The sequence below is a fragment of the Carica papaya genome, chromosome 3 (assembly GCF_054855325.1).
Source record: "Carica papaya isolate Zhongbai chromosome 3, ASM5485532v1, whole genome shotgun sequence".
NCBI classification, from domain to species: domain Eukaryota; kingdom Viridiplantae; phylum Streptophyta; class Magnoliopsida; order Brassicales; family Caricaceae; genus Carica; species Carica papaya.
The window spans coordinates 5,206,954-5,220,354 of record NC_142311.1 but is presented as its reverse complement, the minus strand read 5'-3'; the positions used below and the strand labels follow the sequence as shown (position 1 = coordinate 5,220,354).

At 44.3% G+C, this 13,401-nt stretch overlaps 2 protein-coding genes across 2 annotated transcripts; both read right to left on the bottom strand.

Annotated features, from left to right (window-relative positions):
• Positions 1–715: 715 nt before the first annotated feature.
• Positions 716–1,724, bottom strand: LOC110815870 (ethylene-response factor C3). Its single transcript, XM_022043842.2, has one exon. It carries the CDS (start codon positions 1,637–1,639, stop codon positions 1,013–1,015), a length of 627 nt encoding a protein of 208 aa, XP_021899534.1. The 5' UTR covers positions 1,640–1,724; the 3' UTR covers positions 716–1,012.
• Positions 1,725–3,767: 2,043 nt separating this feature from the next.
• On the bottom strand, positions 3,768–12,254 carry LOC148266627 (uncharacterized). Its single transcript, XM_088215237.1, has 2 exons — positions 9,476–12,254; positions 3,768–3,989 (listed from the first exon to the last, which is right to left on the bottom strand). The coding sequence occupies exons 1-2, from the start codon at positions 10,170–10,172 to the stop codon at positions 3,931–3,933; spliced, it is 756 nt and encodes a 251-aa protein (XP_088071363.1). The 5' UTR covers positions 10,173–12,254; the 3' UTR covers positions 3,768–3,930.
• Between the last annotated feature and the right edge of the window lie 1,147 nt (positions 12,255–13,401).

Here is a 13,401-nt window from a genome sequence, read left to right as displayed (position 1 = left end):
TTAATTAAGAGAAGCAAACATCTTAAAAAATTTACAAAAAGACTTCAGTTATGAATGTAAAGATAGAAGAAAAATTATATAAAGTTAAAACATTAATAGAAGATACCACGCAAAAATATACGAGAATAACGACAAACGGTGACATTATTGTGAGTCTTGATGGTGCAACTATCAAGTTAAAAGAAAAAGGGTGTCGAATAGCTTGAAAAAGAGACAGAGAGTCGATTAGCCATGAGGTAACAGAGATAGATGAAACACCAACTTGAATAGAAACCTTCATTTATTTGTATAATGATGAAACATGTACTTGGAACTAGTGCATGGTACTAGGATCTTGTATGGAATTTATTTGTCATGCATATGTCAAATTTATAAAACTACATATATTTTTTTGTAATTTATATTAGTTTGAATTGACTTGTTTTTTTTTTAATTTTTTTCTAAGAAAAAATTATATTCTGCACAACAAATAATAAGTAATTATTTGCGCCTATATTACATAAAAGTTAAAATATGGTAAAAGGTCAAATAGAAATATTTTAGAAACAAGATTTGTAAAGTCTCAATTAAAGTAAAATTAAACAGAAAAAGAAGTGCGTGACAATTCTTATTTATGAATTATTAGAATATGCTGCTGGATTATGCGAAACGTTGTCGCATTAGCTTTTCAATGCAAAATTTCGTTTTGGCAATTCCAAAACTGTAATGGCAAGAATTTATGAACCCTTAACCACAATTTCATTCTTAATTTACTTTTCCTCCAACTGTAAAAAAAAAATTAAAAAAAAAAAAAAAAAAAAAAAAAAAAAAGAAAAAAAGAAAAAAAAAGAAAGAACAAAGAGATACACATTTGGAATCTCAAAAGAAAATTCAAGCCTACCTGCTACTATTACAAGCAGAGACTTCAAACCTCTCAAATATTTATATCTATATATATATATATATATATATATATATATGAAAAATCAGAGAAATAGAACAGTGGAAAATTACTGAAGTAAGCACATTAAAATCACCAAGGCATAGTGATTTCAGAAGAAGACGACGAAGTCAAGAGCTGCTCCAAATAGTCTGCTCCCAAATCTTCGAAAACCACTACATTCTCTATCCTCACATCCCTCTCTCTCTTCTTCCTGTTACACATCTTCCTCCTCATCGAGTGTTTTCTCTTCAGAGCCACAACAGGCGAGCAACCTTCCTCGTAGTTACACTTCATCTCCCTCAGCGACTCCTCAACTCTCTCCACCGGAAAATTCAGAATCGCCGATGATCCTCTCATAGAAAACGCCGCTTGATCATACGCAAGAGCTGCTGCCTCTGCACTATCAAAAGTACCTAACCACACTCTTATTCCATGTCTCGTGGAATCCCTAATTTCTGCTGCAAATTTCCCCCATGGCCGCCTCCTCACCCCTCTGTACGACCTTTCCTGCTTCGGATCTTCCACGGAACTCACCTCCTCCTCCTTGATCATCATGTTTGAATACGTCGACTCCGACGATTCATGATTGGCTTCTGCGATTAGGCCGTAGAGCAGCATTTCCTCGGAGTCATTTTCGTTGAAAGGCAGAGAGGTGTTTTCGAAAGAGAGAGAATCTGGTGATCCGGAGGAGAAATCTGAATTCCAGGAGGAGTTCATGTGAAATTTGATTAGGGATTTTTGGGGTCCTCTGTTTTCTCAGTTGGGGAGCATGATGAGGAGAGCAGAGCAAGAGGAGGTTGATCCATTTATATAGCATGGGCCACAGGGGAGGGAGGTCAGGACTTTGAGATTTGGATTTCATTTATTATTATTTTAAATTTCTTGCAACTTGCTTGAAAAGAAAAGTCGTAAATAAAATAAAAGCGGCAAGGAGTGGTGACATGGCAATCAAAAGTCGGGTCCACATGAATTGACACGTGGTTAAATTAACTCGCGGCCGCCAAGTCAGAACATAGTGACGTCATCGGATGATCTCAAAATTGTCTCGTTGTTAGCTGCCAAGGACGTCACGTGGATGATACTTACAGCCAAGCTTTATAGCTTCGTAAGTTGGAGATTGGAATTGGGTGGACTGCATATAAGAGTATTGTCATATGCCTACCGATTACGTGGAAAATACACCTAAAAGCACTGGGAACTCAAAACCCATTACACGGAGAACATAAAGCACGAGTAATTTAGTTATTATCTCAATATTTTACCTGCAACGTAACTTCTTTTTTTTTTATTTTTTTTATTTTTTTAAAAAAGTAATTGTATAAAATTTACAAATGATAAATTAAGTCATAATTAATGAATTAAAACTATTGATGACCTTTAACTATATTCTTTAAATCTAGATGGGATATTTTAACTTCGAATCTTCTCTTCAAATTGTTTTCTCCTTGGTAAAAAAGTTTTATTTACAATCATAGTAACAGTAACTCCTCTTGATGTCTATAATTAATCTATGGGGCTTTTGCAACCATAATTTCAAGTAATAAGTACTTACCAAATCTTTGTCTCTCTCTACTTGAAGGATAATTTAACATAGACTTATTACCATAACAAATTGATAACGTATATTATTATTGCAATTATTATATTTTACATCTACTAGTTTGTCCTCGCACACAAAAACAAAATGTTAATATGAGATGAAAAATTCTATATATTATAAATAACTTAACTTTCATTTACAGCCAGTCATGTATAACCTAGTAAGTTGAACTCCATGACACTCTACTTTTGTTAATCCACTTCCCATAATGTTGTGTCCACCTATAGTCACCCTTCCCCTATTTTATCTTATTGATCTAATACTTTTTATTAAAATTTGGATTTCATATAACATAATCTCCATTACATTTTTTTTCATCTTAATTATTTGTGTTAAATATTTTTTACATGAATTTTGTCTTAATTAGTAGCAATAATCTTGTTTTTCAATCTCGTTTACAACAAAACCAATACACAAACTTGGTCTTCAACCATATGATACCTACAATCATCTCATGACCTTCCATAGTATGACCCTTGCTAGAATATATTCTTAGTTATTATTTTTTTCTCAAACCAAACATACTTCATTCGTTAAGGCTAATATGCATAAAGAAAGTGTGATGTTATGTGTGAAGAATTTTGAGTTTTGCTCTAAAACAACATATAGAAGTTTATTTGTGAACCTCTTCATAGAAGTATCCTTCGCAATAAACGAGTGCATAAGATCAAAAGAGAAAAGAAGATGGATCTCTTTACAATTACTAGACAAATTTGGTAACCAAAGAATCCAATTTATGAGAATGATTTTATTCCAGAGAGATCTTTAATTTGATTACCAAATTGACTATTGCTCATATAATGAATTCTTAGTAATGTCTAATAATTGAGACATTAAATAATTGGATGGTTTTGACACATTTTTACATGGTAATATAGAAGAAACAATATTTCTGGCAAACCTAAAAACTTCATAGATATAATTTTTCCAACCATGTCTACAAGCTCAATAAGCCCCTTTATGGTTTAAAAGCAATCACCATAGACATGATTTCAATGTTTAAATAATTCTTCAATTAACTATAATTTCATCCTATCATGAACTTGTAGAAATAGAGTAATAGAAGAATTGAATCAAAATCAAGCGATTTTTACTAATGAAATCAATCCATTTAAATAAGACAAAAATAAACAAATATTACAAAAAAAATAGATAACCACTAATCCACTAAAAAACTACTAACCTACTAATTTATAATTATTGATATTAAGATACCACTATTTCATTGTAACGGCCCCGGAAATATTAAAATGAAATGAGTATTTAAATATATCAAATGCGGAAGCGAGATCAAAATTTCAGTTAACATCCCTTACACGAAAAACCAAAAACGTACTTAAAATATAAAAGATTAAACTAACTAAGAGAGAAACTCGAAAATAAAACTATGAGTATGACTACAGAGTCTCTAGGCATCCCCTTCGTCGTCCTCCTGCGGAACGGGCTCGGGAACCATGTCTTCCTGATCTGAAATGGTTAAATAAGGAGTGAGCTACACTAGCCCAGTAAGAACATCACGATATCTCACCGTCACGGAGGTAAAGGTGGGTAGAAAAACACAAAAAGACCAATGGAGCATAATTTACAATAAACTCGTTTATTAACATGAAAACCTTTACCATCCACTTACCTCGGTGGAATTTATGAAAACAATATAAGAAAAATAATAACATTATCATAATCATGGAATAATATAAGCTGTAAAACATAACACTTATCACGCCTCTTGTAATTCAATCATTGTACAACATATCTTTTTTCTCATTTACCAGCCTACTAGTATCCGTGGGGGTCCATAGGGGTTTCGCTACCCGTTAACCTTTAACATTCATAATCAGTTTCCAGGGCCGTCCCCATACCCCGTCCGGTATGGGCGCCAAAACCATGAACCTCAATACCCCGTCCGGTATGAGGGTGTGAAACGGGCCGTCCCCATACCCCGTCCGGTATGGGCGCCAAAACCATAAACCTCAATACCCCGTCCGGTATGAGGGTGAAACGGGCCGTCCCCATACCCCGTCCGATATGGGTGCCAAAACCATAAGATCTCCATACCCCGTCCGGCATGTGAGACCACAATCCCGGTAGGGTTCCCTACGGACCTGGTCCGTCCACCATCTCCCAGGATATCTAGTTAGGCTGACCCTCATAATACAATTATCAGTCTACACAATCTTTCATTTTCCTTTTCCTCAGTCAGCATCATCAATTCACATACAAACAAGCAAAACAGTAATTCATGCCGAACAGACAACATACAGTATCAGTTTTTCAGTCATTCAACCCATGATTAATAAAAACGTAGTATTTGCACACAAATCTGTAAAATGAACACATCAAACCTCATTTTGCATTTAAAGCTGTAAACAGGCTAAATAACAGTAAATCACCAATCACACTAGACTCGGGCTCCATTAGCCACCTTAAGCAATTTCACACATTCGTTAATTCAAGAAATACCGTTTTATCATTTTGAACTTTAATACCGTGATAGGAAATAGGGTGAGGGGTCCTTACTTGTTTTCGGGATCCGAATACGATTCACAGTGCGCCTGCAGGCCGTCCCTAATTTTCCCTGAATTTTTCCCGGGGAACTGAAACACACTAACAGTACCTGCACGTGTTCCAAAAAAAAATCCAAATTAGGCCCAGGGCCCCTTTCGAACCAAATCGCAACTCCGGCATGGCGGCTCAGCCGTGCTCCGGCGACGGCGCCGCCGCTGGCGCCGGCGAGTCGCCTCGGGTTGGCTGTTTTCGGCCGTTTTCGGCCGAATTCGGCCACACTCGCATTGGTCCTTGTCAGAAAACAACCCTAGGGCCCTCGGGGGGCCAAAAATCACGGAAAAGCGGAGCTTACCGGCGGCGGCGCTCTCGGGTACGGCGGCTCTCCGGCGAGGTTCGTGTTTTGGTGATTCGGCTTCGGTCAACCTGTAGAGAAAAGAATGGTGATCACGGTGATATAAAAATTGCATCGAACGGAGGCCGGGAAGGACCTCGTCGGAGGCAAAAACCGAGAGGGGCGCGGCGACGCCGCTGGGTTTCGGCCGCGTATTCCGGCCGTTTTGGCCGGGATTTCGGCCTCAATTTGGCCATAGGAGGAATCAGCGGAGAAAAACGAGTCGGGGGTATGAAATTTACCTCGATCGGCGGTCAGAAATTTCCCCGGTGCGGCGGCGGGTGGCGGCGGTCGGCCTCTGGTTCGTCTTCTCCGGCGAGCGGCGGGCGGCTAGGGTTTGTGGTCTGGTGTGGGGGTTCTATTTATAACCCCTTGCCTTTTGATCACAGCCGTTCATTTCGTTTTAATCTGGGCCGTTCATTTTTGATTGAATCTGGGCCGTCCGTGCGATTGAATCTGGGCCGTCCGATCGCGCGATTGATCTGGGCCGTCGGATCGCACCCACGCGGATCGCCAACGTGGCTCCTTTCGGAGTGACGCGGTCTTGCCACGTGGCAGGCCCCGGTTGGCCGGGACTGCTGACCGGGCCTGCTGACGTGGCCCCCTTTTTTTTTTTTTTTTTTTCCTCCTTTCCGGGTGCTACAACTCTCCCCCCCATAAAGAAATTTGGTCCCCAAATTTGCCTCATTACTCTTGATCAAACAGATGAGGATATTGGGCCCTAAATTCTGATTCCAGCTCCCAAGTCGCCTCCCTAGGCGTGTGGTTCTGCCACAAGACTTTTACAAATGATATTTCCCGGTTACGGAGTATTCTGCTTTCTCGGTCCGTGATACTGACCGGTACTTCTTCATAAGACAAGTCCTCTCGGAGTGAAAGCGGTTCATGAGCCACGACATGAGAAGGGTCCGGATTGTACTTGCGCAGCATAGATACATGAAACACATTGTGAACCCGGGAGAGCTCAGGGGGCAGTGCAAGTCTGTAGGCAGTGGTACCAATCTTGTCTAAGATTTCAAAGGGTCCAATGTATCTGGGGTTTAATTTTCCCCTTATGCCGAACCTACTAATTCCCTTGAAGGGGGTGACTTTAAGAAACACCCGGTCACCTTTCTCAAAGGCCAGGTCTCTCCTCCGGGTATCAGCATAGCTCTTCTGCCTACTCTGAGCTGTCTGGATGTTCTTCTTGATCTTAACTATCTTGGACGTGGTTTCTTCCACCAAATCCGGGCCAAACAATCTTCTATCGCCCACTTCCTCCCAACAAATCGGTGACCTGCACGGACGCCAGTATAGCGCCTCGTATGGGGCCATGCCGATGCTTGCTTGGTAACTGTTGTTGTAGGCAAACTCTATCAGGGGTAGATGGTCGTCCCAATGGCCTCCGGAGTCAAGGACACAAGCTCGGAGCATATCCTCCAGCGTACGGATTGTCCTCTCTGATTGTCCATCGGTTTGGGGGTGGAAGGCAGTACTAAGGGACAGCTTTGTTCCCATAGCTTGCTGGAAACTATTCCAGAACCGAGAAGTGAATCTGGGATCCCTGTCGGATACCACTGTTACTGGGACCCCATGCAGTCTGACTATTTCCCGGACATACATTCTTGCCAACTTGTCCAACGAATCAGTCATTCTGATGGCCAGGAAGTGGGAAGACTTAGTGAGTCGGTCAACAATTACCCATATGGCATCGTGTCCCGATCGTGCCTTGGGTAGTCCCGATACGAAGTCCATGGTGATGTGTTCCCACTTCCATTCTGGAATCGGTAAAGGCTGAAGCAACCCCCCTGGGCGTTGATGTTCTGCTTTGACCTGCTGACATACCAAGCACTTAGATACAAAGTCGGCTATATCTCTCTTCATCCCATTCCACCAGAATCGGGGTCGCATAGTTTGGTACATTTTTGTACTTCCTGGATGCATGGCGAACCTTGAACTATGGGACTCTGTCATGATGTCTCTTTTTAATTCATTGTCGTCTGGGACACACATTCTGTCCTTGAAACGAATCAATCCGTCGGCAGAGATCTGAAATTCTGAGTTCACTCCCTGTTCTGCATCCTTCTTGCAGTTTACTAGGGCGGGGTCGATTGACTGGGCTTCCTTTATTCTTTGGATTAACTCGGGTTGGACTGCTAGGTGGCTCAAATATGTGGCCCTCTTCAGATCTTGCAGTCGAACCTGCTGCGTAGCCCCAATGGACCTGCATTCCGAAACCATCAGATGGGCTAGGGTGCCTGCACTCTTCCTACTGAGGGCATCGGCTACTACGTTGCCCTTACCTGGATGGTATAGGATGTCACAATCATAGTCCTTGAGGAGTTCCATCCACCTTCTCTGACGCATGTTGAGATCCTTCTGAGTGAAGATGTGCTTCAAGCTCTTATGATCGGTGTAGATCTGAAAGGTCTCTCCATACAAATAATGGCGCCAGATTTTCAAGGCGTGTATGATTGCGGCAAGCTCCAAGTCATGGGTAGGATAGTTCTTCTCATGATTCTTTAGCTGTCTAGACCCATATGCTATAACCTTTCCATGCTGCATCAGGACACAACCCAGGCCCAGATAGGAGGCATCACTATAAACTGTATACCCTCCTGATCCACTCGGTAGAGCCAGCACGGGTGCAGTAGTCAGTCGCTTCTTCAATTCGGAAAAACTCCTTTCGCAGTTCTCATTCCAATAAAACTTTGCATTCTTCTTTGTGAGTCGGGTTAGAGGGGCCGCTAGACTGGAGAACCCTTCGACAAACCGGCGGTAATAACCCGCCATCCCTAGGAAACTGCGAATTTCCTTAACTGTTGTCAGCCTTTCCCAACCAAGTACCGCTTCAACCTTTTCGGGGTTCACCGACACCCCTTCCTTCGATATAACATGTCCTAGGAAGGCGGTTTGCTCGAGCCAAAATCCACACTTGCTCAACTTTGCATACAACTTCTTTTTCCTGAGTACCTGGAGGACTTGGGCAAGATGATGAGCATGTTCTTCTCTACTTTTTGAGTAGACTAAGATATCATCGATGAACACGATGATAAATTTATCCAGAAACTCTCTGAAGATTCTGTTCATTAGATCCATAAAGATGGCCGGGGCGTTGGTTAGCCCAAACGGCATAACCAGGAACTCATAGTGTCCGTACCTGGTTCGGAATGCCGTCTTGGGGATGTCTTCAGCTCTCACTTTCACCTGATGGTAACCTGATCGTAGATCTATTTTAGAAAAGACCTGTGCACCCTGCAACTGATCGAAAAGGTCATCAATCCGGGGGAGAGGGTACTTGTTTTTAATTGTTACCTTGTTTATCCTTCTATAATCAATACACAGTCTCAACGTTCCATCTCCTTTCTTTGCAAAAGTAACCCCGGCACCCCATGGGGAAATGCTGTGTCTAATGAAGCCACTGTTTTGTAGCTCAGTGATTTGTTTCCTTAGCTCTTCCATCTCGATGCGGCTCATTCGGTAAGGAGCTACCGAGATGGGTTGGGTTCCTGGCTGTAAGTCTATGGTGAACTCGACCTCTCTGTCCCCTGGTAGACCGGGCAGTTCATCCGGAAATACGTCTGGAAAGTCTCGGACTACTGGAATCTCTTGGATACAAACTTCATTCTTGGGTTTACCTAGTTAGGGAAAATACAATATCAACGCACTGGGAATTAAGAAGAAAAGAATTTGTCATTAGGGAGAATCAGTACCGAATAATTTTATTAACTTGTAAATGGCTCCTCGTTGGGAGGATTAAATACAATCTTTTTATTAAAGCAGTCTATGGGGGCGTGATACGCCGCCAGCCAATCCATTCCTAGGATTACATCAAAATCCCCTGTGTCTAACCCTATCAGGTCTACCCTCAATTTCTTATCTGCTATCTCCACGGCACATGCCCTGTAGACAACCTCTCCTAGTAATGTCTCCCCCCCAGCGGTAGATACCAACAATAATGAATCAAGTCTATCAGGTGACACACAAATTTTGGAAGCAAGAACATGTGAAATAAAAGAATGTGATGCACCAGTATCAAACAAAATATGAGCAATGTGGCCAGAGATAGTATACATACCATGTACCACGTCCGGGTCTGCATCGGCATCCTTCTGGGTAAGGTTGTAAACTCTGCCCTGGATTGGAGGCCTCCCTTGATTCTGGTTCCTAGGGCACTCCCTCGCATAGTGCTGGGCACTGCCGCATATGCGACAGGTGTTGTTGAGGCGGTAGCAGGGTCGGTCCCCATGATCCCTGCCGCAGTACTGGCAGGTCTTCCCACGAGCTGCCCCCATAGCCTGAGGAGGGCCCTGAACGGCAGGCCTGGGTCTCTTACTGGGTTGGACAGGCATGGTAGGCGCTGGCCTGCGGAGCGGGGCTGAAGGTCGGGAACTTCCCGTTAGCTGAGGGCGGGTGTCGAAGCTCCTTTCTATGATCTGCGCCTTTGCCAGGACTGCCGAATATGTCTCGAGCTCCATCACCAACAAGTGCTGTCTGATCGCCGGGCGGAGACCCCACTGGAATTTCCTGGCCTTTCGGCCCTCATCCAACAATGTCTCCGGGGCATGTCGGCCCAGCTCCAGGAACTTGCGGGCATACTCCGACACTGTCATATTACCCTGGACCAACTGAGCAAATTCCATTTCCTTTAAATGTTGGATGTGCTTAGGGAGATACTCCGCATGGAAAGCCGCTAGGAACTGCTCCCAAGTAACTGGTACAGGCAGGGTGGCCCGCTTGAGCTCCCACCAGCGTACTGCTTCCCCAACCAGCATGTAGGAGGCAATGGCAGCCCTCTGCTCAGGAATTACTCCCAAGGTCTCAAAGGCTCTCTCAGTCTCCGCCAGCCAGTATTGGGCCTCTTCGAAAGAGGATCCCCCTGAAAAAGTAGAAGGGTTCAGTCTCCTGTACCTCTCTATGAAGCCGGGGTCGATCAAGGAGGGAGCGGGGTCCCGAGGTAAAGGGACTGGGGCCGGCTGAGGGTGAACTGGGGGACCTTATGGTGGCGCCTGCTGATGGGGTGGGGGCACTGGAATGTGCTGTGGCGATACCTGTTGGTACTGTGGCTGTGGTACCGGGTCGTACCGCGGCTGTGGTGCTGGGTGGTACTGTGGAGGAACAGGCTCCTGCCGGGGTGGCTCGGGATCAGCCTGCTATAACGGGGGCTCAACCTGCGCTAGCGGAGGAGGTCCGGGTAACTCCCTTCTCTCCTCTTGCCTTCGCTGGGCAGCTACGAGAGCTTCCACCATCTCATATAATCTGTCCAAATCCTCCCGAAGCGAATTATCTTGGGCCGCTCGGTTTAGTGGGGGCCTTCCTCTCCTCATTTCTGTGTACCTGCATTTACAAGGAATGGTTGAGTAACGACCAATCGGTGAGTATTTCTTTAAAGGACTATAGTGTAAGGGATGGTTCCGAGGAAATGCGGCTCTGATACCAACTGTAACGGCCCAGAAAATATTAAAATGAAATGAGTATTTAAATATATCAAATGCGGAAGCGAGATTAAAATTTCAGTTAACATCCCTTACACGAAAAACCAAAAACGTACTTAAAATATAAAAGATTAAACTAACTAAGAGAGAAACTCGAAAATAAAACTATGAGTATGACTACAGAGTCTCTAGGCATCCCCTTCGTCGTCCTCCTGCGGAACGGGCTCGGGAACCATGTCTTCCTGATCTGAAATGGTTAAATAAGGAGTGAGCTACACTAGCCCAGTAAGAACATCACGATATCTCACCGTCACGGAGGTAAAGGTGGGTAGAAAAACACAAAAAGACCAATGGAGCATAATTTACAATAAACTCGTTTATTAACATGAAAACCTTTACCATCCACTTACCTCGGTGGAATTTATGAAAACAATATAAGAAAAATAATAACATTATCATAATCATGGAATAATATAAGCTGTAAAACATAACACTTATCACGCCTCTTGTAATTCAATCATTGTACAACATATCTTTTTTCTCATTTACCAGCCTACTAGTATCCGTGGGGGTCCATAGGGGTTCCGCTACCCGTTAACCTTTAACATTCATAATCAGTTTCCAGGGCCGTCCCCATACCCCGTCCGGTATGGGCGCCAAAACCATGAACCTCAATACCCCGTCCGGTATGAGGGTGAAACGGGCCGTCCCCATACCCCGTCCGGTATGGGCGCCAAAACCATAAACCTCAATACCCCGTCCGGTATGAGGGTGAAACGGGCCGTCCCCATACCCCGTCCGATATGGGTGCCAAAACCATAAGATCTCCATACCCCGTCCGGCATGTGAGACCACAATCCCGGTAGGGTTCCCTACGGATCTGGTCCGTCCACCATCTCCCAGGATATCTAGTTAGGCTGACCCTCATAATACAATTATCAGTCTACACAATCTTTCATTTTCCTTTTCCTCAGTCAGCATCATCAATTCACATACAAACAAGCAAAACAGTAATTCATGCCGAACAGACAACATACAGCATCAGTTTTTCAGTCATTCAACCCATGATTAATAAAAACGTAGTATTTGCACACAAATCTGTAAAATGAACACATCAAACCTCATTTTGCATTTAAAGCTGTAAACAGGCTAAATAACAGTAAATCACCAATCACACTAGACTCGGGCTCCATTAGCCACCTTAAGCAATTTCACACATTCGTTAATTCAAGAAATACCGTTTTATCATTTTGAACTTTAATACCGTGATAGGAAATAGGGTGAGGGGTCCTTACTTGTTTTCGGGATCCGAATACGATTCACAGTGCGCCTGCAGGCCGTCCCTAATTTTCCCTGAATTTTTCCCGGGGAACTGAAACACACTAACAGTACCTGCACGTGTTCCAAAAAAAAATCTAAATTAGGCCCAGGGCCCCTTTCGGACCAAATCGCAACTCCGGCACGGCAGCTCCGACGTGCTCCGGCGACGGCGGCTCCGCCGTGCTCCGACGACGGCGCCGCCGCTGTCGGCGGCGAGTTGCCTCGGGTTGGCTGTTTTCGGCCGTTTTCGGCCACACTCGCATTGGTCCTTGTCAGAAAACAACCCTAGGGCCCTCGGGGGGCCAAAAATCACGGAAAAGCGGAGCTTACCGGCGGCGGCGCCCTCGGGTACGGCGGCTCTCCGGCGAGGTTCGTGTTTTGGTGATTCGGCTTCGGTCAACCTGTAGAGAAAAGAATGGTGATCACGGTGATATAAAAATTGCATCGAACGGAGGCCGGGAAGGACCTCGTCGGAGGCAAAAACCGAGAGGGGCCCGGCGGCGCCGCTGGGTTTCGGCCGCGTATTCCGGCCGTTTTGGCCGGGATTTCGGCCTCAATTTGGCCATAGGAGGAATCAGCGAAGAAAAACGAGTCGGGGGTATGAAATTTACCTCGATCGGCGGTCGGAAATTTCCCCGGTGCGGCGGCGGGTGGCGGCGGTCGGCCTCTGGTTCGTCTTCTCCGGCGAGCGGCGGGCGGCTAGGGTTTGTGGTCTGGTGTGGGGGTTCTATTTATAACCCCTTGCCTTTTGATCACAGCCGTTCATTTCGTTTTAATCTGGGCCGTTCATTTTTTATTGAATCTGGGCCGTCCGTGCGATTGAATCTGGGCCGTCCGATCGCGCGATTGATCTGGGCCGTCGGATCGCACCCACGCGGATCGCCAACGTGGCTCCTTTCAGAGTGACGCGGTCTTGCCACGTGGCAGGCCCCGGTTGGCCGGGACTGCTGACCGGGCCTGCTGACGTGGCTGCTGACGTGGCCCTTTTTTTTTTTTCCCTCCTTTCCGGGTGCTACATTCATAGTCACTACTCCATGGGTAAATACCATTACTCTATGATTAAGACACCACTACTTCACTACTCCATAACTACTAAATTAAACAATCACTAATTTATGATTTAGAACTCTTAATTAGATAATAAAATATTAACAGAATTGTTTATGTTTTTATTGAACGTTCCATTCTAAACTCCCTAATGGATCTAGTCATCACAATCTTGAACAAAAATAGCTAAATATGAAACAAT

Coding starts and splice junctions, on each gene's coding strand:
- LOC110815870 (XM_022043842.2), bottom strand. CDS start 1,639: ATGAACTCCTCCTGGAATTCAGATTTCTCCTCCGGATCACCAGATTCT.
- LOC148266627 (XM_088215237.1), bottom strand. CDS start 10,172: ATGCTGGTTGGGGAAGCAGTACGCTGGTGGGAGCTCAAGCGGGCCACC. Junction 3,990..9,475: donor AGACCCGGACGTGGTACATG/GTATGTATACTA, acceptor TAACCATTTCAG/ATCAGGAAGACATGGTTCCC.